This window comes from Lithobates pipiens, unplaced genomic scaffold (assembly GCF_037356315.1).
Source record: "Lithobates pipiens isolate NorthernLeopardFrog02 unplaced genomic scaffold, aLitPip1_a1.2 Scaffold_3, whole genome shotgun sequence".
NCBI classification, from domain to species: domain Eukaryota; kingdom Metazoa; phylum Chordata; class Amphibia; order Anura; family Ranidae; genus Lithobates; species Lithobates pipiens.
The window spans coordinates 101,313,454-101,335,854 of record NW_027507790.1 but is presented as its reverse complement, the minus strand read 5'-3'; the positions used below and the strand labels follow the sequence as shown (position 1 = coordinate 101,335,854).

Below are 22,401 nucleotides of genomic sequence, written 5' to 3'. Positions count from 1 at the left end.
CCTTTAGAAATGTAATTTTGCTGCGGTACTGTTCTAAACAGGGGAAAAATGTGCCACTTTGCAGGCATACTATAGACACACCCCCCCCCCCGGTATGATATTAAAAGGAATATTTTATTTTTATTCTTTCACTTTAAGCATTAAAAAAATCACTGCTCCTGAAAAAAGGTCAGTTTAAAAAAAAAAAATTGCATTGATAAATATCTCTTGGGGCAGGACCTGGGTCCCCAAACACTTTTTATGACAACAACTTGCATATAAGCCATTAAAATTAACATTTCGATTTTTCATGTTAGTGTCCCATAGACTTTAACGGTGTTCTGGCGGCTTTCGAATTTGCAGCAAACACCGCATATTGTTCGCTGTTCAGCAAACAGGCGAACACTCGATGTTTGAGTTGAACTTACGTTCGATTCGAACATCGGGCTCATCCCCAATGGCCAGCATCATTCAACTCACTTCCGTGGAGCCCAGGTTATTCCTGACTCTCCCCAGCCTGTGACTGAACAGTGAAAGGAGAAGCAGCATCACACCATGATGAGCTCATCTTTCTGTCAGCTCTCAGCATGGTTCTTGGCAGCACATGAACTGATTGGCTGTTTCTGCTGCTTCTTCCTCTCATGCTCCAGCCCTGCTGCACAGGGACTGCAAGTGACTGATACCAGTTTAAACTCAGTACTTAACTGCGTGCATTTAAAGATACATGTAATGGTTTATTAGTGAACAAAAAATTGCATTTGTATCTTTATATGCCTAGAGCTCAGTTTTAAAAATAACTAATCTAAACACTGCCCCATATGAAACCCCATTAAAAACTCAGATAACCCACAACCCTTTTTGTAAATCTAAACCACCTCTTATGCCCTGTACACACGACCGGTTTTCCCGTCGGAATAAACTCTGAAGGTTTTTCCGACGGAGTTCCGCTGAAACTGTCTTGCATACACGCGATCACACCAAAGTCCAACCGTCAAGAACGCGGTGACATACAACACGTACGACGGAACTAGAAAAAGGAAGTTCAATAGCCAATAGCCTCCGTCTCGTACTTGCTTCAGAGCATGCGTCGTTTTTGGCCTGTCGGAACAGCATACAGACGAGCGATTTTCCTGAAAGGAATTGGTCCCGTCTGGAAATATTTAGAACATGTTCTATTTATAAGTCCGTCAGAATTTTTTCGAAAAAAAAAAAAAAAAGAAGTCAGATGAGGCATACACACGATCGGAATATACGATGAAAAGCTTCCGTCTGACTTTTTCTGTCGGACATTCCGCTCGTGTGTACGCGGCATTATGTTGTTGAAACTCAACTAAATGCAAGAAGGCAGTAGGAACGTATGTTCCTATCTAGAGCCTATCCTCCTCTACAGCCACATTTGGCTTCCATGTCCCAGTACAGCAAACACTCGCCTTCTATGTGTACACTGCGCTGCCAATCAGAATGATTAATAGAGAGGGATGGCAGAGACATGTTTAAGGCATCAGGGACTGTTCTATATATTAGGTTCTCAGTCATTGCAAAGAAGGAAGGTTAATGTGATTTATCTATATTTAGTGCTTTCAACAGTTCCTCACTTCAAAACAATATCCTCATTTTTAATTAGTTTTTCTTCAAGTCTGCTGGAGGTGAAAAATAACTCTTCAGAAAAATACTAATGTGTTCCAATAGCTGATCCTGAGAGAGCCCTTTTCTGACACTTTAGTTGTTACAGAGCTTGCATGTGCCATGATCCGGAGTCATAACTAGCCACCCCTGGTTTATACATAGCTGTGGGGACTTCTGGGAGTATGGCATGTCAATGTCAAGCTTCTCCAGGCATTTTGACAGAAAGCTAACTCTGCCAGTGACAGTCTAGAATGTCCCTGGCTAGCTATTTTAAGCTGTGCAAGAAATCTCCCCCCGTCCCCCCATTGCACTAATGTAGCACACATGAGAATAAAATTAGCTGCACAGTAACAGCCAACCCCCTATATATATATATATATATATATATATATATATATATATATTTGAATGCAGTCAGAGCAGCCATAAGTGTTTCTCATCAATAAAATTAATCAACATCAAGGTAAAATTTGCAATGAAAGGTTCAAGTGCAATTCTATTAAAAAAGGTATCTTCATTTTGGAGTGGCGTAATGCACCTCGTAGTCCCCCATACTGGTAAATGTCCCCTATTCATGCCCTCTGCAGTATGTTCAATAGAAGTATGTTAAGAAAGTTAACTCTAATGACATCACGCTGCTTCTTGGCCAGGCTTATGACCTATCATATATTTTGTATGTGTGTGAAAGATGGTCTTTGCATTGAATTCCAGGACAGCAGGGAACATAAAAAATCAGCTGTTTGTACAGTTGCCCTTAAAAGCAATTCTACACATAATCTGAATCCAATTATGTTATGCATGTTAGAGAGGTTAAATAATTTTTTTTTTAAATGCAGTAGTCTATGGCAACCAACCAGAATGGTCTTACTGATTTTTATGTGTTTCTTCATTTTGTACTACAGTGGAACCTTGGTTTACTAGTAACGCAGTTAACGAGCATTTTGAAAGACAAACAACTTTCTTTTTAAAATTCTGACACGGTTTGCGAGTGTTGTCTCGCAAAACTAGCATAATTCAAGCGAATGGGGTGTGCAGTTTAGCATTTGGCCAGAGGTGTGGGGGTGCCGGGGACACTCAGAACGGTTCGGAGCTGTTTGGAAATACTAGGAATCACTCGGAAATACTCAGTTTCCGAGTTCAGCCGAGCTGTCCTCAAGTGTTTCCGAGGCTCTCCGGCACCCCCTCCCCCACCTCTGGCCACATGCGGTATTGTATGTAATATAAGTCAATGCGGAACAAATTATCTTAGTTTCCATTGACTTCTGTGGGGAAACTCGCTTTGATATGCGAGTGCTTTTTATTACAAGCATTCTCCTGGAACGGATTATGCTCATAATCCAAGGTTCCATTGTACTTATTAGTGAAGAATAGGTCTTCATGTGTTATACTCTTTACCATTGTTTCTCAACTCCAGTCCTCAAGGCACCCCAACAGGTCATATTTTCAGGATTTCCCTCAAATGAAATGGCTGTGGTAATCACTAAGGCAGTGAAACCGATCAAATCACCTGTGCAAAATAATGGCAAGCCTGAAAACATGACCTGTAGGGGCGCCTTGAGGACTGGAGTTGAGAAACACTGCTCTATACCAGTGATGGTGAACCTTGGCACCTCAGATGTTTTGGAACTACATTTCCCATGGTGCTCATGCACTCTGCAGTGTAGTTGAGCATCATGGGAAATGTTCCAAAACATCTGGGGTGCCAAGGTTCGCCATCACTGCTCTATACCGTATATGCAAGTATAGATTACCTGTGCTGTTTGGGGTCAGTTGTTACTGTGATAAAGGCTGGTGCGTCCTCCATGGCATCAAAGTACTCTGTCTCCTCATCTTCATCACTGGCTTCCCCTTTTACAGCCTGGACGTTCCCTGAAATTAACAATGCATACAACAAAAATAAGTCAATCCATGCTCTTCAATTTGTCAGGTGCCACATCCCTCAACATAATGAAGGACTAGACAATGGATGGGATTTTTTTTTAGGTACCACAAAAAAATTACAAATTAAAAAAAACATGAATTGTATAGTACAATGGATAAAAGAACAGACCAAAGGTCACAGTGGATTAAACCAATCATTAAAAAAAAAAACAGTCATCAAGCTCATCAATCCGCATGGGGATTGTAGTGCCTAAATAATTCCATCAATTGTCTAGTCCTTCTAACAATACATACAAAGTAAACTAGTACCAGCAAAAGTACAGTTAACAAAATTGACAAAGCATCAGATACATTTTTTCCATGGTAAGTGCAAGTGAATGAGGTGTGTAAGTAGAACACTTGTAGGTATTTATTACCTCTCAAACAGCTTCCAGTACTCTCCTGACATTACTTTGAATTCCTTTTTCCCCATTGGGCCAGCGTCACGCAACTCCATCATAATACTCTTGCCAATTAAAAGATGAAAAGCAACGACCTGCTGAGTTTAGGTGTTCATGCTACAATTTATAGCAAATGAGCCCCCCACAGTGTTTACATTCTTCCACAGGCTGCTGACATACCAGCAATAAATCTATAGCTCTGGTCTGTGAGGTACCAGAAGTACAGCATTGTTTTCTTTAAAGTAGACTTCAATTACAATCTGGAATTTAGCATTCAAATGTATAAAGAGAGCAAAATTTATATGTTCAGGTCTTCAGTTTTTTCAATTAGGTGCTGCTGTACTGTACCAGTTTACCCCATTGCCTCCTGGTGATTTGAAAGGAAATTTGGGTTGCTTGTTCATAACGCAGGAAACTTATTCCTATATACACCTACATGCAGAAAATTTGTTAAAAAAATGCAGGTACTAAAAAGTTTCTAACGGGTATCTCTCAGATGTAAACCTGCCTTGGACATTTGAATGTGATCTGTGATATAGGAAGCAGATAACGGGACATACGTGGTGCAGGCTATAGAAAGTACACTTGAAGTAAATCTAAGAAGGGCTTTCTGGTTTCAGGATGTAGTAGATTTACGATTACACAAAACTGTGATTAAGGCAAATTCTGGCGAACACATACAGAGTGACGTAGACACCCTTTGGAACTTCTTTAGGGTGTATCTGTCAATGCTGGCACTGAGGTCGGAGGGTCCATACTGGACACTTTTTCTTCAGTGCCCCCCCCCCCCCCCCCCCAGTCAATGCGTTGATCACAATGACAGGCCCATGGCCGAGGACTTTTGTACTGAGGTGGGCAGAGCCTGATAGGGAAAACAAATTCTAGTTCCCCATGAGGTCCGCCTTACTTTTAATTTACAACACACATCAGTGGGTGGAACGATAGTCGCTAGTCTAATAGGCTTTCAAATCCATGTACTTTTGTGTGCAATCAATCACAGGAAAGGTGGACCTGATGGGGAACTAGTTTAGTTAGCTCATCAGGGTACACCTACCTTGCAGGCGCAGCAGCTATTAATTGTTGGGTGGAAGGTGTCTGATGGCGAACTCTGGGACTAGTTTCCCATCATGTCTGCCTCGTCTGTGATTGACAGCAGATGGCAATGGGCAGATTCCAAAGCCACTACTGGACTGAATATCGGCTATGGAATCCAGACACTGCCATCCACTGACAATCAGGGGCAAAGTGGACCTGATGTGGAACTAGTCTCTCAGTATCCTTTTCGTTTTACTACCTTTGCAATTAACCATATCTTCTGCTAAATTATTTTCCAGAGAATGAAGGCACACTTGGATAGCTTTGACAGCAATCTCTTATTGTACATTTCTTATTCCACTTAAATTACTAAGGGTGTATAGGGATCAAAGTGGAAAATTTTATGCATCAGTTCTTCCTATACCTTGATATTTTCAAATATTCAATAGAATTTTCAGGACAGAAAGCAATCAATGTGGCCTGTGCATTTATTTCATCTTAAATGTGTTAAGAGTAATGCTAGGTACACATGATGAGATATCGGATGAATGATCGTCTGTTTTGTTTATTTTTGCATGCTAGTCTCATATCGAAAATAAAGAGGTTACTAAAGTTACCAAAATTCTCATACGACAGTATAAAATTTTGTATACCTCTTTAAATAGATGAATATAAAACAGGGAGCGTAAAATCACATTGTAACAGTTCTGGCAAATTCAATCACATGCAAAACCCCTTAGAAACATACTCTGGCATCTATCATAAACTGGAATATACGTCTTAGGACGTACCCTATGAACATGATTGGCACTGACACCTAATAAATGAGAGTGTGAATTTCATTGGCTGAGCTACCCAGGTAAACATGTAATGAATGCCATCTTCTATCTTTTTGAAGAAGAGTTCTGCTAGTCATTATATCTATATTAGCTGCAATAAACAGCCACAATGCAATTTCAGGAGAACATTATTAATTCTGTGGAAAAAAATAACCGGGTCCTCATTTTTAACATTTGTGGAAGTATATGACAAAAAAAAAGGGTGGGGGGCCTTGTGGGGCCACTATTCCTCAATATGTCTTAGCTGACCATGTCTGACATGGGAATACAGCTCTAGATAGAACATAATAAATGATGTGCTCCCAATATTTTGTTCTTTGTTAACTGTGCTTTAAATCATCAGTTGGTAAAAAAGGACACAACTTCTAAGACACTGGACTGTAATCCAACTGCTTTTCCATTGCAAGGAAAAAGATTAAAAGGTTATGGTTCATGTAAATGGCTACATATACAGTGGCTTGCAAAAGTATTCACCCCCCTTGGCTTTTTACCTATTCTGTTACATTACAGCCTTTAGTTCAATGTTTTTTTTTTAATCTGAATTATATGTGATGGATCAGAACACAATAGTCTAAATTAGTGAAGTAAAATTTGAATTATTTTTCTGAAATAAAAAACTGATAATTGGCATGTGCGTATGTATTCACCCCCTTGGTTTTGAAGCCAATAAAAAACTCTGGTGCAACCAATTACCTTCAGAAGTCACATAATTAGTAAAATGATGCCCACCTCTGTGCAATCTAAGTGTCAAGTGATCTGTCATTACATATACACACCTTTTTGAAAGGCCCCAGAGGCTGCAACACCTAAGCAAGAGGCACCAGTAACCAAACACTGCCGTGAAGACCAAGGAACTCTCCAAACAAGTAAGGGATAATGTTGCTGAGAAGTACACATCAGGGTTAGGTTATAAAAAAATATCCAAATCTTTGATGATTCCTAGGAGCACCATCAAATCTATCATAACCAAATGGAAAGAAGATGGCACAACAGCAAACCTGCCAAGAGACGGCTGCACACCAAAACTCATGGACCGGGCAAGGAGGACATTAATCAGAGAGGCCACCCAGAGATAAAGTAATCCTGGAGGAGCTACAGAGTTCCACAGCAGAGACTGGAGATTATCCCCATTTTCATGAATAAAAAGAAACAACACTTTTATATTATGCAAACAAGGGAGAAGATTGCAGTGGTTTCTGCCAGTATGGTCGCGCCATTGTGGAAGGACAGGTGTCTCATTGCCTGTTGCTTTCAGTTACATCTGCAGCTATATGGTCTTAGAAGGTGTAAGGAGATCATTATTAGACATGTTATGGATTCATAGATTATGGGAAGAACACAGTGGAGGTTATTTATGAAAGGCAAATCCACTTTGCTCTACAAGTGCAAAGTGCACTTGAAATTGCACTGAGGGGTAGATCTGAAATGAGGGGAAGCTCTGCTTTATTATCCAATCATGTGCAAGCTAAAATGCTGTTATTTATTTTCCAAGCATGTCCCCCTCGGATCTACAGCGGCTGCACTTCCAAGTGCACTTTCAGTGCAATTTCAAGTGCACTTTGCAGGCTTTTTTTTTGCACGTGCAAAGTGGATTTGTCTTTCGTAAATAACCCCCATAGTTTGTTCCTACAGCCCTACTATAATAGATTTCTGTCCCACCTACCCTGGTAAAACAAGGTATGCTGAATGCTGAATAGTAAAAATATTGAAAAAAAAAAAAACTTGCGTATATTAGGGTATAAAACTAAATTCATACATATTATTGGCAAATTTCTTTCCACATTTTTACCATTTAGCACAGAATATGTTAAAATAGAAAAAGGAAATAAAAAGGTAAAACTAACTATGCAGTTTCCAAATAGGAGAAGTTTTCACAGATTTTTATCACCCCTAAATTTTCAATGATATTTATCTTTAACCCTTACAGGGTCAGCATTCACATATTCTTAAGAAACAGAAAAAGAGCAATCATTAACTCACCTCTCTATCTATAGATGCTGTGAAGGAATTCATCCTCTTAAGCACTTAAAGGAGAAGTTCACTTTCGGGAATATGATACATGTTCTACATGTTTGTAGAGTTGAACATGTAACATGTCCCTGCAGCCATCCCCCCATCCCTGTGACAGTGAGCCGGGGATCCTCTCCCACACCCGATGTCACAATTTGAAAAGATTGCGACTGTGTGGGAAGAGTTCTGTGCCTATCGAGGGGTACTGGTAGACAGCTACACTGACGGTCTGCAGGAGCCTGACATTGTACCCGCTATCCACTGATCGCAAGTGTAATGCTTTACAGGCTTCTAAGGAAATCAAAATTGTAAATGCACATATTTCTACCTTCTAAATGTACATTTATTATTTTTTATCCTTTAACCACTTGCCGACCGCACTATAGCCGAATGATGACTACAGCACGGACGGCTAGTTTTGGGAGGCCGCCAATATGACGACCACCCATGATCGCACCCGCGTCGGGGTGCAGGTGGCACGCTCTGTGATCAGCAGTGTCCAGAGTAAGAGAGTCAAAGAGAGTTAATAACCGGCTTCTCTAAAAGGGACATGTACACTGATAATCGGGGCAACCTCAACAGTGCCCACAAGTGCTGCCAATCTGTGCCCACCAGTTAGAGCTGCACGATTCTGGCTAAAATGAGAATGACGATTTTTTTGCATAGAAGATAGATCACAATTCTTGTGGTGTAACATCATCTTTCATATTAAAAACAAACAAAAAAAAATTGGGCTAATTTTACGGTTTAGTTTTTTTTTTTTATTCATTGAAGTGAATTATTTCCCAAAAAATTGCATTTGAAAGACCGCTGGGCAAATACAGTGTGAGAAAATATTGCAGCAATTGCCATTTTATTCCCTAGGGTCTCTGCTAAAATATATATAATGTTTGGGGGTTCCAAATAATTTTCTAGCAAAAAATATTGATTTTAACTTAAGAAAGAAGTGTCAGAAAAAGATTTAGCCCTTGTACACACGGTCGGAGATTCCGACAACCAAATCCGTCGGATTTTGTCAGACGGATCTTGTCCGAAACTGTTGCATACACACGGTCGGACAAAGTTGTCGGAAAATCCGATCTTTCAGAACGTGATGGCGTAATTTCGTTACGATGGGACTACGTTCAGGCTAGTAGCCAATAGCTTTGATGTAGGAATTTGATCTGAGCATGCGTGGCACTTTGTCCGATCGGAATTCTCTACACATGATCGGAGTATGTCCGATTGGAGCAGTTTGTCGGAAAATATTTCCAGCAAGTTGGAAAATTTGGTCCGACTGATATTCCGACGGAAACAGTCCGATGCATACCACACACAGTCGGAATATCCGACAAACCGCTCCGATCGGACACATTCCGACGGAATCTCCGACCGTGTGTACAAGGGCTTAGACTTTAAGTGGTTAAACGTCCTGCATTTACATGTTGTTGAAAACTTGGCAGTCTGCCCGATTATTTATTTACACAGAAGTTCTATCCCTTTGATCTAAGAAGGAAGCTTAGTTACAATGTTGGCAGACTGCCCCCATGTTTTCTTTGTACAGCTGAGTGAGCAAATAGTTTCTCCACTTGTTTATATGAAAGAATCGGCAACCTCTGCAGGAGAGATCATCAGAGGGGGTGAATCGAGATCACGATTTTTTAACGATTAATTGTGCAGCTCTACCACCAGTGCTGCCCAAAAGTGCCCATCAGTGCCTCCTTATCAGTGTCCCCTACCAGTGACCATCAGTGCCACCTATCAGTGCAGCATTAGCAGTGCCCACCAGTGCAGCCTATTCAAAATGTAATAACAAACTATGAAAAAAAATGTGTTGCACAATACAATACAGTGTTGCATGACTGCGCAATTGTCATTCAAAGTGCAACAGCACTGAAAGCTGAAAATTGGCCTGGGCAGGAATAGGGTAGAAGTGCCAAGTAGGCAAGTGGTTAAGTGATTACCTCTCAGCAGCTCAGTTTATCCTGCTCCCCTCACCCAGAGCACCTGCTTTGTGTTTAAATGAATAGGAAGGTTGCTGAGCTACTGCTGGGGGTAGACCAGCTAAGAGAATAAGTTAAACAACTTTACTGCTTCTGGAGTAAACTTTCTGGATGAATTGCTCCACAGTAACTTCAGCTACATAAGTGAATTGGGGATGGTTGTAAAGCTCATGTTAATAACATATACAGACTTGGATGTCCATAGCCTGGGCATAGTTCTACTTTAAACTGCAAAATAATGAGTAAATATTGGTTTTAAATATCCTAGGATGAAGCCAGGAAGTGTTGAAAAAAGTCAGACGCTGCTCCTTCCACATGACCCAATACTTATGTTCACTTTCACCCAGACTCCATGTCACCTAGGAACATTATAACGCTTCCATGTGGAATTTCTACACATGACTCTCAGAAGGCACAGACATAACACCACACCAGTGCTATTTTCAGTCCCATCATACAACATATCTCTAAACTGTTGTACCACATCTATAATTAAACAGTGTCACGTATTCAGATTTACAAGATTATTAAACTATATACCGGTAGTCCCATAATGGGCAGCAATAAGTGAATTACAGTTTTGATTTTAAACAGCTGCTAGAAATGTTATGATCTCTAAAGCCCAAATCCAGGAAGTCCTTTTTTCTGCCGGATGTTATCACTATATGTGTCTCTGTAAGGAAGATTTCCCCTACTTCCTGTCCTGGTGACAAGGAGTCGACCTGGAAGTGAGGGAAATCTGTAATAGATAAAAAAGAGAAATAAATGCACTTTTTGTAACAGCGTAGAAAGGTTTTTTCTTAATCGATAACTGTTCCCACTATATCTTTCTCTGGTGTCCCCAGAAAAGGAACAATGAAAAAATCTCCCTAATGGAGTCACAGTATTGAAGACCTGGAAAATAAGCCTTTCATTTTTCATTTTTGAAAATTCATAACATCTTTTGAGTGGAGTTGGGCTTTAAAGTTCGCATTCGCGTTACTGTGGTCATATACTAATTTTACTTTCCTAATAAAGATGTCACACACTCCTGCATCTCTAGCTAGATAATGCAGTTTTATTGTACAAAATATAAAAAAAACAATGGCATTGTTTCATACAGTTTTGATTTAGAGTTACGTGGCTCCAAATGAAAAAGGCCACTTAGCGATCACTTTAAATTAGTTGTTCAATGTAATAAATTATAATGGATCAACTGAGTTCTACCTAAAATCACATTAGACTGCATACTAAATACACATACACAGAAAACTCACCCATTATCGGTAGTCCCTCTCGGAAACTCAGCACTGCAGATTCAAATATGATTTGTGCCAGCAGATAATCCAGGAAGAATTAAAAACCATGTCAGCTGGAAAGCTCAGACCCGCAAAATTCAGTCCCGGCTTTCCAGTAAAAAGCAACTTTACTCACTGGTTTAGGATGCAAAGTACTGAGGGTCATTTTTAGTCCTGGTTTCTGAGTTTAAAAATAATATCAGCAGCTATTTTTGCACGTTGCGTCCATTCTAAAATAGTTAGGAATTTTGGTACCGAGTAACTGCTACAATGCAAATCTTAAAGTACATTTGACACTTTCAAAATATATGTCAACATGGCTAGAGGAATAAAATGCAGGCATTCAGAGATTTACACATCTATGTTCATATTAGTTAGTAAGCACCCTAAATGCCTTAAAGTATAATTAAAAGCTTTAAACTTAAAACTTGTTTTAGTTTGCATAAAGTGGATTAGAACCCCTGTCATTTTTTATTGCTGCCCCCGCATTAAAACGGAGTTTGATTTTTTTTTTTTTTTTTAAATAACTCTTACTCTTGCATAATGCATATTTAGCAATTCTTACTCTTGTCATTAGTGCTCCCTTTATGATTATTTTATTGGAAAAAATACCCTTGATTTTGCCATCTTACTTATGGGCAGGAGAAGCCCACAAGCATATTCTTCCAGGATACGTCGCTGCTGTATTCCCAGCATGCACCGTCTGTTCTTGCGCATGCGCAGTAACCGCACGTATCGGCGCTGGAAACTACACAGGTTGCTATCACAATGGGCGTCGTCGTCGGAAGTGCCCGCCCCGTTGTCCTGGCAACCTAGCCCTCGGCGCTGCCCACTGACTTCTGGGAAATGATGATACACATCTCCCAGGAGCAGTAGCGAGCAGAGGGAAGTGACGTCAGGAGCCGTGGTGAGAAAGGGGAAGATTAGAAGAGACTACATAGCAACAGGCATTAAAAGGCAAGTAAAAAAAAAACAACAAATTGTTTTGTCCAAATGTCGATAGTTAGGTTATTTGCCGCAAAGTAATGCCAACTTATCTTTATGAGTGGAACTCCACTTTAAGGAGATTCACCCTCTATATTTGTCCTGTTTACTGTTATCATTGAAAGTGAAAGTAAAAGAAAATCCAAAATGTTGGGGTTGTCCACAGAAAAGTAATAGAGGGAAAATGTTCCAAAGGGGACACTAGTTCTGGTGACCTGGGGGTCCCCAAGGAATTCCCTTAATTTGCATGAGTTTCCTCTCATTTCCTGTTTAGCTATGGGGGCGGAAGTGAAGGCAAATTTCCCCAATGGGACACAGATTGCAAAGTAAATCTGACAGTGGTTACTACCCTCCCTTCCTCTATCCAAAATGAAAAAAAAAAAGCCTATAGTTCTACTTTAAAGTGATTGTAAAGTCTTGTTTTTTTTTTTTTCTCTAAAAATAATAAACATGTTATACTTACCTGCTCTGTTGCAGTGGATTTGCACAGAGCATCCCAAATCCTCCTCTTCTTGGCCCCTCTTCAGTGCTCCTGGCCCCTCCCTCTCGTTAAGTGTCCCCACAGCAAGCAGCTTGCTGTGGGGGCACTCGAGCTGAGCCGCAGCTCCCTGTATACATTCAGACATGGAGCCCCGGTTTGGCCCTGCCCCTCTCTTTTCTGATTGGCTAACTGATTTTGATTGACAGCAGCGGGAGCCAATGGTGCCGCTGTTGTGTCTCATGGATGGCCAAGACACTCGTGGACATCGCTGGACAGAGATAGGGCTCGTGTAAGTATTGGGGGGCCAAGTGGCATCATTAAGATAAAGAACCTTCTGCCTTTACAACCCTTTTAACTCCCAAGGTGCTGTCATTGGAAAATATTCGTACACCTCAACAGTTCATCATTGAGTCCTGAACTGGGTCTGCCCTATAAGTTAGTGTGGCCACACATCATAGTAATGGGGCGGCAGGGAGGTGTGAGAAAAGGCTGGGTTAACTTAGGGGTGCACCCAAAGGTTCTTACTAAGGCATGGGAAGATACACTATATTATCAAAAGTATGATGCCTGCCTTTACACATACATGAACTTTAATGACATTCCAGTCTTAGTCTTAGGTTCACAATTGAGTTGGCCCACCCTATGCAGGTATAACAGCTTCAACTCTTTTGGGAAGGCTGTCCTCAAGGTTTAGGAGTGTTTCTATGGGAATGTTTGACCATTCTTCCAGAAGCGCATTTGTGAGGTCAGGTGAGTTTGGGGTGGCTTGACTGTCCTAACCTGAACCTGATAGAACACCTTTGGGATTAATTAGAACGCAGAGACTATGAGCCAGGCCTTCTCTTCCAACATCAGTGCCTGACCTCACAAGTTATCTTCTGCAAGAATGGTCAAACATTCCCATAGACCTGCTCCTAAACCTTGTGGACAGCCTTCCTAGGAGAGCTGAAGCTGTTATAGTTGTAAAGGGTGGGCCAACTAAATTTTGAACTCTACGGACTAAGACTGGGCTGCCATTAAAGTTCAGGTGCATGTAAAGGCAATATAGTGTATATACACACTGAATATACAGTATTTTCACATAATTATCTCACTGCATTTTGATATGTTAGGCAAAAACTGCTACCAGAAACAGCAGTAAAATTCTGAAATAAACTAGTTTGCTGTACAACATATGTTACAATCTGTTTTTAACCACTTGACCTCCAAAAAATGTACCCCCCTTCATAACCAGGCCATTTTTTGCAATAAAGCACTGCATTACTTTAATTGACAATTGCATGGTCATGTGACATTGTACCCAAATAAAATTGATGTCTTTTTTTCCCACAAATCTAGCTTTCTTTTGGGGGTATTTGATCACCTCTGCGTTATTTATTTTTTGTGCTATAAACAATTTTGAAAAAAAAAATATATATGTATATATTTTACGTTTCTTTTTAGGCTAATATGTATTCTGCTTTATATTTTTGGTAAAAGTCCCAATAAGCGTATATTGATTAATTTGCGCAAATGTTATAGCATCTACAAACTATGGGATATTTTTTTCACTTTTATTTATTTATTTATTTTACTAGTAATGGCAGCGATCAGCAACCTATAGTGGGACTGTAATATTGTGGCCAACATTCTGACACTAACTGACACTTTTTGGGGGCCAGTGACATGAATACAGTGATCGGTGCTAAAAATATGCACGGTCACTGTACTAATGACACTGGCTGGGAAGGGGTTAACATCAGGGGCGAGCAAAGGGTTAACTGTGTGCCTAGCCTGTGTATTACTATATGGTGGGAGGTGTTTTTACTAGAATAAGAGATGAAATTTATTCCCTGCTTAACAGGGACACAAACTCCATCCCTTTGCTCATGTCAGAATGGCGATCTGTCTTGTTTAAATAGGCAAATGGTGGCTCTGTGTCTTTGCCTCATGATTGGCGGGTGCTGGAGGACATTGAGTGCCCCGCATCCACCAAATAGCTTACATACTGCGGAAGCAAGCCATCGGCGATGCGCATGCGCCCCCCCCTAACCAGCAGTGTCAGATCACTCACATTTAAAGTAAAGTAAAACTGCTATAGAGTGGACCAGAAAATAAATATGTTTACCTTTTGTAACATGTTACATGGTGTAACATGTTACAGATGCATGAAACCCCCCACACTCCCTGATCCCCAAATTTTGACAGCGAGCACGGGGATCTTTCCCCCCTGCTTGATGTCACAATCTGTAAAAAAAGCAGTCGCACGGGGCTCTGCCTGCCAGGTTGTGGCATTCATTCACGGTGTTCTGTGACAATGAAAACTAAAAGTACCGACAGCATTTGCAGTTGTCGGCTTCTAGTTCTCAATGGACTACCAGTATAGCCTCACTGCCCCATTCATTTCAATGGGCAGGAGCGGTAGAGGAGCGGTATACACACCACTCCTTCACCGCTCCAAAGATGCTGCTAGTAAGACTTTTTTTACTGTCCTGCTAGCGCACCGCTCCAGTGTGAAAGCCCTCGGGGCTTTAACATTGAAGACAAAGTAGTGGCTTATTCAGGGCGCTTTGCAGGTGCTATTTTTAGCACTGCAAAGCGCCCCAGTGTGAAAGGGGTCTGTATTGGAAGTACAGGCAGACAGTTACACAGACAGTCTGCAGCACTGTGGCATTACACCCATGATCTGCTGATCGTGGGTTAATGCTTTACAGGCTCCTAACAAAAAAAAATAACTGCATATTATTTTTTTCTGTAAAGGTAAACTTACCTTTTAATCAGATTTTATTTCTGCAGTTTTTATATATGGTTTTGGTTAAAACGTTATTTTTATTTTTTTGAGAACAAGTAGATTGGTACACGATTTAGTTCCTTTGAGTAGTTTTTTTTTTTTTTTTTAATTCTACATCCCTGTTAATGGGTGGGGAAAGGGTAGATACATAGATTTGGGCAGCATACAGATGGTATTGGAAGCTGTAGTAGTTTATCAAGTAACTAAGGGAGGAGGTGTAGATAAAAAAGAGAAGGGGTCAGAGGACAGAACCTTGGGGGACTCTTACGGAAAGTGGAAGTGGAGTTTTATCAAGTCCAAAGTTAGTGCAGAACTCTACCAGGAAATTCTACAGCACTTCATGCTTCCCTCCGCTGACCAGATTTATGGAGATGCCGATTTCATTTTCCAGCAGGACTTGGCACCTGCACCCACTGCCAGAAGGACCAATACCTGGTTTAATGATTATGGTATCACTGTGCTTGATTGGCCAGCAAACTTGCCTGACCTAAACCCCATAGAGAATCTGTGGGGTATTGTCAAGAGGAAGCTGCAGACCCAACAATGCAGATGAGCTGAAAGCCGCCATCAAAGCAACCTGGGCTTCCATAGCACCTCAGCAGTGCCACAGGTTGATCATCTCCATGCCATGCCAAAAAGGAGCCCCCGACCAAGTATTGAGTGCATACTATACTGTACACAAACATACTTTTCCGTAAGCCAACATTTCTGTATTAAAAATCCTTTTTTTATTGGTCTTATGTAACATTCAGATTTTCTGAGATACTGAATTTTAGGTTTTCACTAGCTGTAAGCCATAATCATCAAAATTAAAAGAAAGAAATGCTTAAAATATATCACTATGTGTGTAACGCATCTATATAAAATATATATTTGAATTGGATTACTGAAATAAAATTAACTTTTTAATGATATCCTAATTTTATGAGATGCACCTGTATGTATGTATGTATATACATATGTCTTAGTCCATAGGGTTCAATATTGAGTTGTCCCACCCTTTGCAGCTATAACAGCTTCAATTTTTCTGGGAAGGCTGTCCACAAGGTTTAGGAGTGTGTCTATGGGAATGTTTGACCATTTTTCCAGAAGCGCATTAGTGAGGTCAGGCACTGATGTTGGACGAGAAGGCCTGGCTCGCAGTCTCCACTCTAATTCATCCCATAGGTGTTCTAGCGGGTTGAGGTCAGGACTAGTCAAGTTAATCCCCCCCAAACTCACTCATCCATATCTTTATGGACCTTGCTTCGTGCACTGGTCCAAATCGTTTGGTGGAGGGGGAATTATGGTGTGGGGTTGTTTTTCGGGAGTTGGTCTTGGCCCCTTAGTTCCTGTGAAGGGAACTCCTAAAGCAACAGCATACCAAAATATTTTGGATAATTTCATGCTCCCAACTTAGTGGGAACAGTTTGGGGAAGACTCCCTCCTGTTCCAACATGACTGCGCACCAGTGCACAAAGCAAGGTCCAAAAAATGGAAACTGCGAGCCAGGACCTCTTGTCCACATCAGTTTCAGAAATGCGCTTCTGGAAGAATGATCAAACATTCCCATAGACGTGCTCCTAAACCCTGTGGACATCCTTCCCAGAAGAGTTGAAGCTGTTATAGCTGCAAAGGATGGGCCAACTCAATTTTGAATCCTACGGACTAATGCCGCGTACACGCGACCGGACTTTTTGACAGCAAAGGTCCGACGGAGCGAGTCCGTCGGACAATTCGATCGTGTGTGGGCTCCATCGGACCTTTGCTTGCCAAAAATCCGGCGGACTTTAGAAATAGAACATGTTTTACATTTTCCCACAGGAACTCCGCCGGACCGAGAAATCCGTTCGTGTGTATGCTAGTCCAACGGACAAAAAACGATCTTAGGGCAGCTATTGGCTACTGAAAAGTCCCTCGAAAAGTCCGGTCGTGTGTACGCGGCATTAGACTGGTATGCCTTTAACGTTCATGTGCGTGTAAAGGCAGGCATCCCAGTACATTTGGTAATATAGTGTATATATGTGCGTGTGTCCTTTTTCTACAGCTAGAAGAAAATGTATTATTCTGGTCATTGTTTGCATCATGTTATTTATATTTTATAGAGCTATCCTGGAGTATGTGTATTGAAAATGTATTCCTTTTCCCAGGGAAAAAGATAACTGTTTTGTTATTAATATAAGCTTGCAGAATGACTGGCTAGAGGTTTTTTTGTAAAACGTTTATCTTTATTTTCCAGTTATTTCAAGACTTCCATTTAATACAATACAATAAGCCATACAGTTATGCAGATAAATGCAGTCAACCTGATAGCCTCCCCAGGGCACTTCCCTCTTCATGCAGTAGATTCCTGCAATTCTCTTATAAATAAATGATAAACAAGAGAAAACAAAATAAAAAAGAAAAAATATCGTCCATTTTGTCTGGTAACTACTTTGCATTGGATATGTTAAAAGAGTGTGATTTCCATTACGATCCTAACAAAGGTGGTCTTTGTGTGTTGTAGAAAGTATTTTCTTTCATTTTTATTTAAAAAAAAAAAACGATCACCTGATAGTATTGCTTCACAGTAAAAAGAAGAGTTATATCCCAGAAGCAACTCTGTGGCAATTTGTTGCTAGTTACGAGTTGTATCTGACCAATTACAGTAATTTCTTTATACAGCTACAAATTTATGGCCTACCAGGATCAGAGACAACATTGGATACATGAGTAGGTAGGTAGTCCCAAAAAGTCAACTGCTGAATGTCTGACACTTGTGTCCCATCTTTGCTTAATAAGGGTACTTGCACACAGAACTGATATTTGAACACCAGTATTCCTGGCCAAAATCCCTTGCCTTTTCATCTGGCTGACTCAGCTGACCCACAGCACGGCACGATACAGCGCTATATACTCCGCACAGCCCGATAAAACTCCCACTCCATGAAGGACAAGATGGTGCCTGGCAGGACACCAGGAAAGGTACGGCTCCATCCTCCTGTTCCAGCAGCCTTCCCTGTCAGCCCTGATGCCGTGGACGAGTTCCCAGCTCCCCTTGCAGAGCAACTAGCCTCCTCAGCCAGGTCAGCCCCTGCACCTTCCCCACAGGCAGGAGTGAGCTCCACTGCAATGCTCTCCTCAGCCAGGTCAGCCCCTGCACCTATCTCTCAGGCAGGGGTGAGCTCCGCAGCAATGCCCTCCTCAGCTTCAAAGGGATCAGCTGGATCTGAAGCCACTGCCCTTCTCTCTGCCTTTCAGGCTGATTTTTTGAATCATGGGCATCCAAAATGCAATCATGCCTACATAGGGAGCTAGGCGTTTTAAAACAGCAGGTCTCAGCATCAGAGACTGTTTCAGCTCTGGCTGATCATGCAACCCACATCTTGGCACTAGAATCCGCATCCACGGTTCACCTACAACGTTTGCGGCAACATCAGCTGCGCATCGAAGATAGCGAGAACAGGAGCTGCAGAAACAATATACAGTTCCAAGGTATACCAAGGCGACTTCAGGTCATCTTGGCATTCGACCCACGGTTATAGCTACGTTATCCTGAACCAGGTTCTGGGAAGAAAAACAACATATTCGATCAAACTGGACAGAGCACATAGAGTGGGGAGGGGGGGGGGGGGGGAGACTACAGTGGCCTCCCTTGCGACGTTCTCTGCCAGGTACACTACTACACTCTGAAGGAAGAGATTATGCGCAAAGGGTGACGCATGGGCCCTGTGGATATCTATGGTTCCTCTGTCCACCTGTATACAGATCTCTTTCGAAATTTTTTATATATGCGGTGGATAGTCGGACCCTTATTGGATCTGATTTGACAAGCTGGAGCCACTTATACTTGGGGCCTTCAGTATCATGGTGGCTCGAGGTGGCCACAAATTTGTCCAGATGACAACCCTCAGCCACTTTTCTCATGTCCACCAATCTTACAGTCACATTGAGTATTCTCCCATTGATCATAGGTCCCCTGAGTGTGATATCGATGCAATGGTCTGGTCCAACCACTCACCTGTATATTTGACGTTCTCACTCCCCTCCACCCCTGTGAGGGAATGAACGTAGCGCTTAAATAATTCCTTGCTCGAGAACCCAGACTATGCTAGATGCGTCTCGGAGACATCTACAATTTCTTGACGGACCACACTGCGGATACCACTCCGCTCCCCATTCAATGGGAGGTGTTGAAAGTGGTGTTACGTCTTCATTCAGCTGGGTGCCCATTTAAAGATATAGCACTCGGCTGCCATAGTAAATGTGATTAAAAAACTCAGAACCCTGGAAACGGAACACAAGCGTTACCCGATGATGGAGACCCTTACAGAGGTTGTCTCAGCCTGGTCACAGCTTTGTGAGTTATACGAGAACTCCACTCACACTTTTATTGATAAGCTTGTTTTTCACCATTACAAATTTAAGGACAAGTGTGGCAGATGACTAGCCCATCCCTTGCACCCAAAACGCTCCTCCACCTTTATATCACAAATCCAAGGTATGAATGAGGAAGTGCTGTCCTCTCCATCTGAGATAAATCAGGCATTTAGGGATTTTTACCAGTCCTTATACCATACACCTCCTGCTCAGTCTTCAAGCTTTACTTCCACTTTGGAGGAAGAAAAGATGTCCTATATTGCTGAGACCACACTCCCTAAACTAGACGATGATATAATCTGCGATCTAGAGACGCCCCTCTCCGAGGATGAAGTTGCTAAGGCCATTGCTGCAACACCATCTGGCAAGAGTCCGGGCCCTGACGGATTTACTCCCAAATTTTACAAACTCTTTGCCGCCCCTCATACCGCCTTCCTGACTATAGTTTTCAACTCTTTATCGGAGGGCTCAGTGTTCACTCTGCAGACACTTGACGCACACATTTCTCTCATTTCCATACCTGATAAAGACCCAACCTTAAGCGCAAATTTCAGATCTATCTCCCTAATTGCCATCAATCTAAAAGTATAAGCTAAGGTGCTCCCTAACAGGCTACAACCATTGCTACCCACTTTGATCCACCTGGATAAAGTTGGATTTGTGAGCGGTCGGTAAGCTAGGCATAACACTCTGAAAACCCTTCTACTGACTATGCCCATGCCCATGACATTCCTCTATGCCTTCTAACGGTCGATGCTGAGAAGGCATTCGATCAAGTGGATTGGCAATTTCTCCATTTAACACTGTAGCAGATAGGGCTGGGCCCACATATGATGTCAAGGATAATGTCCTTGTACTCTACTCCATCTGCTAGGATTAGAATCAATGGATCTTTGTCTCTCATCCTTTTCAATTTACAATGGAACACATCAGGGCTGCCCTCTGTCCCCTCTCCTATACGTCCTTACTATGGAACACCTAGCTATTGCCCTGCGAAACAACCCCACTGTTCGGGGGGTTATGCTGGGCTCTATACACACAAACCTATTTGCGGATGATTTGCTTCTATTTTGACACAACCTCAGATGTCCCTACCCTTCATAAAGCTAGAGGTACAGAAGTTTGGGGTAGTTAGTAATTTCAAAGTAAATTATAACAAATTGGAACTCCTTAATATATCCCTGTTGGAGACCACTTTTCAACAACTCTCATCTACTTCCTCTTTTAAGATTGGTTCTGTCTCTATCCGTTATCTTGGGATTCAAATACCAGCGGTTGCATCCCAGCTCTTCTCCCAGAATTTTACCCCACCACCCCTGCTTCTCAAAACGCAGGCTGACTTGTCATTGTAGGCCTCCAGGCGGCTCTCATGGCTAGGCAGGGTGAATGCCCTGAAAATGGATATTCTTTCTCAATTTTTTGTATCTTTTTCAGACAATCCCTATCCGACTACCCACCTCGTATTTCCAGAAACTCCATGGAATGCGGCACGTCCTAGAATACGTTATGAACACTATCTTTCCCAAAATCCAGAGGTGGATCCCAGACTCCAGATGCCTCCATATACCATGAGACAGCAATCCTTACTCGAGTGTCAGACTGGTTCCATCATATCTCCTCTAAGCTTTGGGTCCAATTGGAAAACCACATGAACCATTTTGATCTTTGTGCCCTTCCCTGGACCCCATCCACCCTTCACAAGGGCCCTTCTCACCTTACTCGTCAGACAAGCCACATATGGTATCACTTGACTACTATTTTCAACCTTTTGGACCCATGACGCCTTTCTTTGGGACTCCGGCCTTTCCACCAGCAATGCGCGTGTCAGAATACGGGCCTTGGAATAAGGGTGGTCCCAGAAGACTTGCTCAAGTTCTTTGAGCAGATCCGTCTCTAACAATAGTTACTCCTTCCACTTCGACACAGCCATCCGACACAGTGGTTCCAGAGGCAACAAGTATTGTCCTACATCTGTACTGTCCCTACCGTATCGGACGTTCTTGCCGACCCGACAGATATGGAAGATATGTTCCTTCAGGAAAATCCTCAGAGTCATGTTGTCTCACAACTTTATTCACTATTACTCAATGCTCTGTCCCCATGCCTTCCTCCCTACACGAGGGTATGGGAAATAGAGCTATGACACTCAATTTCCCTCGCAGATTGGCAAAAGTGTTTTGATTTAACTCATAAACTATACCTTGCCACTACAACTCAAGAAAAGGGGTTTTAACTGGTGACTAGAAGGTACAGATGCCCGTCGACCATCCACCGCTTCAACCATTCTACGCAGGACACTTTCTGGCATTCCCCTTATATTCAGAGGCACCATGCTCCACATTTGGTGAGAATGCCCCCGTTAGGAGATTTTGGAAACAAATTTTTGACCTGTAGTGTAAGCTGATGGTGACTTCTATTTAACCCTCACCTGAGGTGGCCCTCTTATCTATGATTCCTGGATCATTCAAATCTGTAAAGAAAGACATCCTTCAACGTTTCCTGGCTGTGGCTAGGGTAGTTATTCCTCGACACTGGAGACTGATGACTGTGCCTGCCCTTGGGGACTGGGGGATTGAGGTGGACTGTATACGAGATCTGGAATGTCTACTGGCTCAGGAATCTGGACGGGAAGAGCAGTCTTCTCTCACATGGAGCACATGGTCCCGTATTCCACTACTCCTTTGAGGTTCCTTGATTGGGCGGTGGGTGGTTCAGCAGTCACCCCCTGATAGCCTTGTGGAGTGTACCTTTTCTTTTAT

At 42.0% G+C, this 22,401-nt stretch overlaps 1 protein-coding gene across 2 annotated transcripts in view; it reads right to left on the bottom strand.

Moving 5' to 3' along the window:
* The window catches only part of OSBP2 (oxysterol binding protein 2), a 399,907-nt gene that overhangs the window by 114,552 nt on the left and 262,954 nt on the right, over positions 1–22,401 (bottom strand). For both annotated transcript variants that reach the window (XM_077462100.1, XM_077462101.1), the window contains one exon: positions 3,357–3,474. In XM_077462100.1, the coding sequence (XP_077318226.1) occupies positions 3,357–3,474 (118 nt within the window). The remainder of the gene's footprint in view (positions 1–3,356; positions 3,475–22,401) is intronic.